The sequence below is a fragment of the Hibiscus syriacus genome, unplaced genomic scaffold, assembly GCF_006381635.1.
Source record: "Hibiscus syriacus cultivar Baekdansim isolate YM2019G1 unplaced genomic scaffold, ASM638163v2 tig00116965_pilon, whole genome shotgun sequence".
Lineage (NCBI taxonomy): Eukaryota > Viridiplantae > Streptophyta > Magnoliopsida > Malvales > Malvaceae > Hibiscus > Hibiscus syriacus.
Window position 1 is genome coordinate 227,104 of NW_024063490.1, and position 3,113 is coordinate 230,216.

The following is a 3,113-nucleotide window of genomic DNA, read 5'->3' on the forward strand; positions in this document are numbered from 1 at the left end:
ACTTATTAAAATTCAATTAAATAATTTATTTCGACTTATTAAGAATTCAATTACATAACGCATTTCGACTTATTAAGAATTCAAATTGAATCCATTCGATTTGAGAGTTAACTCAACTTTGACTGAGTCAATCTCAAATAACTTACAATCTATCTCGTCTCATTCAAAACCTAATAGCAATTAGACTTCACATATCAAAATCATTTAGCGGCTACAATTATCAATAGAACTTATCATGATGTCACAAACGAGACACAGATATATGCATGTTTTTTTTAATACAAATTTCCCTTATATACATGTAACCCAAATTCTCACAAATTATAAGCATGGGATCAGGACCATAGTGTCGAGAGGAAAGCTTCAAATTTACTTCGATAATAGATACATCATAAAGATAAAATTTTACAATCAATATTCATAAGATTTGATAATTTACACAAGAACAAAATATAACAAAGCTAAATCAGATGAATTACAACACACTTGGTATGAAATGCATTTGAGCTGCGAAAAGTTTAGAAACAATTTATTATACTCCACTAGACTACATTAAACCTATACAACTCCAATCTGACGGAAAGGTTAGCAATGTGTTCTTACACCCTTTCTACACCTGCCAATGTGAGAAAAGATTAAGAACGTGAAAAAAAAATTAACTGAAACACGACATGATACAGAACTCAAACAAGTCTAGATGGACCAGCAAATGATTGGTAATAGAAAAACTTCATAAAAGCGGTAAAATCTTCACACTTCTATCAGACATGCAAAATTTTTAAGCAACAAGCAAAATATAACTTACCCCATATTATTGCATTCTTCATCCTTCCTCTTCCTCCGATTTTGGATTATTTGAAGCCATGTCCACCTCTGCTGGATGTGGGGTTCTGCCTGCAACGTTTTAAAGAACATTTATATTGGAACAAAAGCTTAGCTCAATTAGCTTATGCAATTACCATTAAGAGGTGATATCTAATAGGTCTGAATCTCAACATCTTTAATTCCTTCCTCTAGGCCTATCTATATGTTGCTTCGACTCCCGATTTTTTCAATAAGTACCTATGTCTCGACCCTTTGTCTGACGGATATCCAGACCTAATACAGGGATATAATGCCCCTTTAAGACCTTCCAAATATATGGAAAAACTTTTAAAAAATTATTAGCATACCGATGTTTCATATCCCAATCTAATTTGTACAAAAAGAAAAAGAAACATTATGTTCTGCCAATCTGAGGGGAGATTATGTCCCCATCATATTCGAGTGGGTGTAACAGGAAAAGCAACTATACCACCTAAATTAAAGCTTCTTTTTGGATCATTACGAAACTGAAAAAAAATCCCGAAAGCAAATTATTATTCAAAAGCATAAGGCAATGCAAAAATTCAAAATGAAAGAGTTTATCTTTCACCGTGAACCTCTAAGGTTTCATTTGGCATTGCATTTGAACACAAATACAAGGATCAAAAGCGGTAAAGTTTACAGTATTAAAGTTAGGAATTTTATTTTACGTACAGCAGATACATGTTCTTATCTTTATCCACTGTTAAAGGAACTTTTCAATCGCTAAATTCCAAAAGCAATCACGATAACGAAATCTGATTAAGAGATGCCCAATTCATAAACGAATTATGTAAAAAACACCAAATCCAAATAAGTCAACAAACTAAAATGACAAGTTGAATTGGGTATTAAATTCCAATTCTAATGTCAATGTAACTTTTCGCCCAAAATTAATGAACAATAGGAAATTGAAATCACCTTTGATGAAATAGTCGGAGGAAGGCCAACCTCGGAGGGTGGTTGAAGTTGAGTTGGAGGTATTAGGGTCCTCCGGAGTCAATGGATTAGCCAATTTATCAAGGAGGTGGGTAAGGCCATAACATTGAGCGGTGGGTGGCGGGACCCAGTAAGAAGATCCGGGGAGGAAAGGAAGCCAATCTGGCTCTGAACGTTGGACGATGATCCGGTGGATGGCGTCTTCGAATCTCCGAAGGAGAGGATCGGAGTGGGGATCGGCTTCGGAGGAGGGATCTGCGGCGTCGGAGAAGTTGGGTCGGTTGGATTGGAGGCGGAGGGAGAGGAGACGAGAAGAGGAAGGGCAGGTTTTGGGGATTGGGGTAAGCTTGATTATGGTTCGACAAAGGGAAAGTGCCATTGAATCTTTAACAAGCAATTTGATACGGCAGTTCTTTATAAATTCCAAACAGAGAACCAGACTCCGGACCATAAATAAAAGGTTAAAGTTTACTATTAGCCCTTAAACTAAATTGAAACAATTTTTTCTCCAATGAACTTTTAAATATTATAAAATGATCATTAAATTTATTAGAAACATAAAGTGATTAGAGAGTAAAAAAATTAAAGGGTATTGTTACGAACATCTTTTTGGCCATTCCCATTTATAGATTACAAACAGACAGAACAAAACTAAGAAAATCAAAAATCTAATCTTAATTAAAATATGTGGTTAATTTTGCTTCAGATTTTTTTATTTTTCCATTTAGTTTTAATTTAGTTTGAAAATATAGTTTTATAATTTAATTCGGTTTCGATTTTTTCACATGAAAATCGTTTGTTCCAAATCAAATCTAATTAAAAAATAATAATTATCCAAAACAAATTCATTTTCAATTTATTATAAGAAAATTAAAATTTTAATGCTAATAATATTTTTATGAATTTAAATTTATATGTTTGCACTTGGTTTAAGCTCTAAGTTTATTTTCTTTGAATGTTGAGTTTGAAAAATAGTGAACAACAAAACGTAGTTATTGAGTCGAACCTATTCGAATTGGACCAAAAACTGTAATTTTTATGTCATTCAATTCCAGTTTCAATTTTTAAAAGACCGTTAAATACAATTCGGTTAATCTTTTATTTTGTAATCATTTAGAAATTTTAATGATCATTTTATAACATTTGAAATGTCACTGTTCAAAAGATTATTTCAACTTAGTTTAAGAAATACTATTGCACTTTACCCAAAAATAAAACACCATTTAAACTAATAAATATTTAAACATTTATTACGATTGGAGGAGAAGAAGAGAGGCTCGGAGTGAACGAATTAAAAGATTGAGAAAAAGGTTAGGGATCTAAAATGATGA

At 32.4% G+C, this 3,113-nt stretch overlaps 1 protein-coding gene across 1 annotated transcript; it reads right to left on the reverse strand.

The window, feature by feature from the left end:
* Positions 1-347: 347 nt before the first annotated feature.
* On the reverse strand, positions 348-2,177 carry LOC120191251. Its single transcript, XM_039194237.1, has 3 exons — positions 1,765-2,177; positions 806-894; positions 348-616 (listed from the first exon to the last, which is right to left on the reverse strand). Exons 1-2 carry the CDS (start codon positions 2,159-2,161, stop codon positions 824-826), a joined length of 468 nt encoding a protein of 155 aa, XP_039050168.1. The 5' UTR covers positions 2,162-2,177; the 3' UTR covers positions 348-616; positions 806-823.
* Between the last annotated feature and the right edge of the window lie 936 nt (positions 2,178-3,113).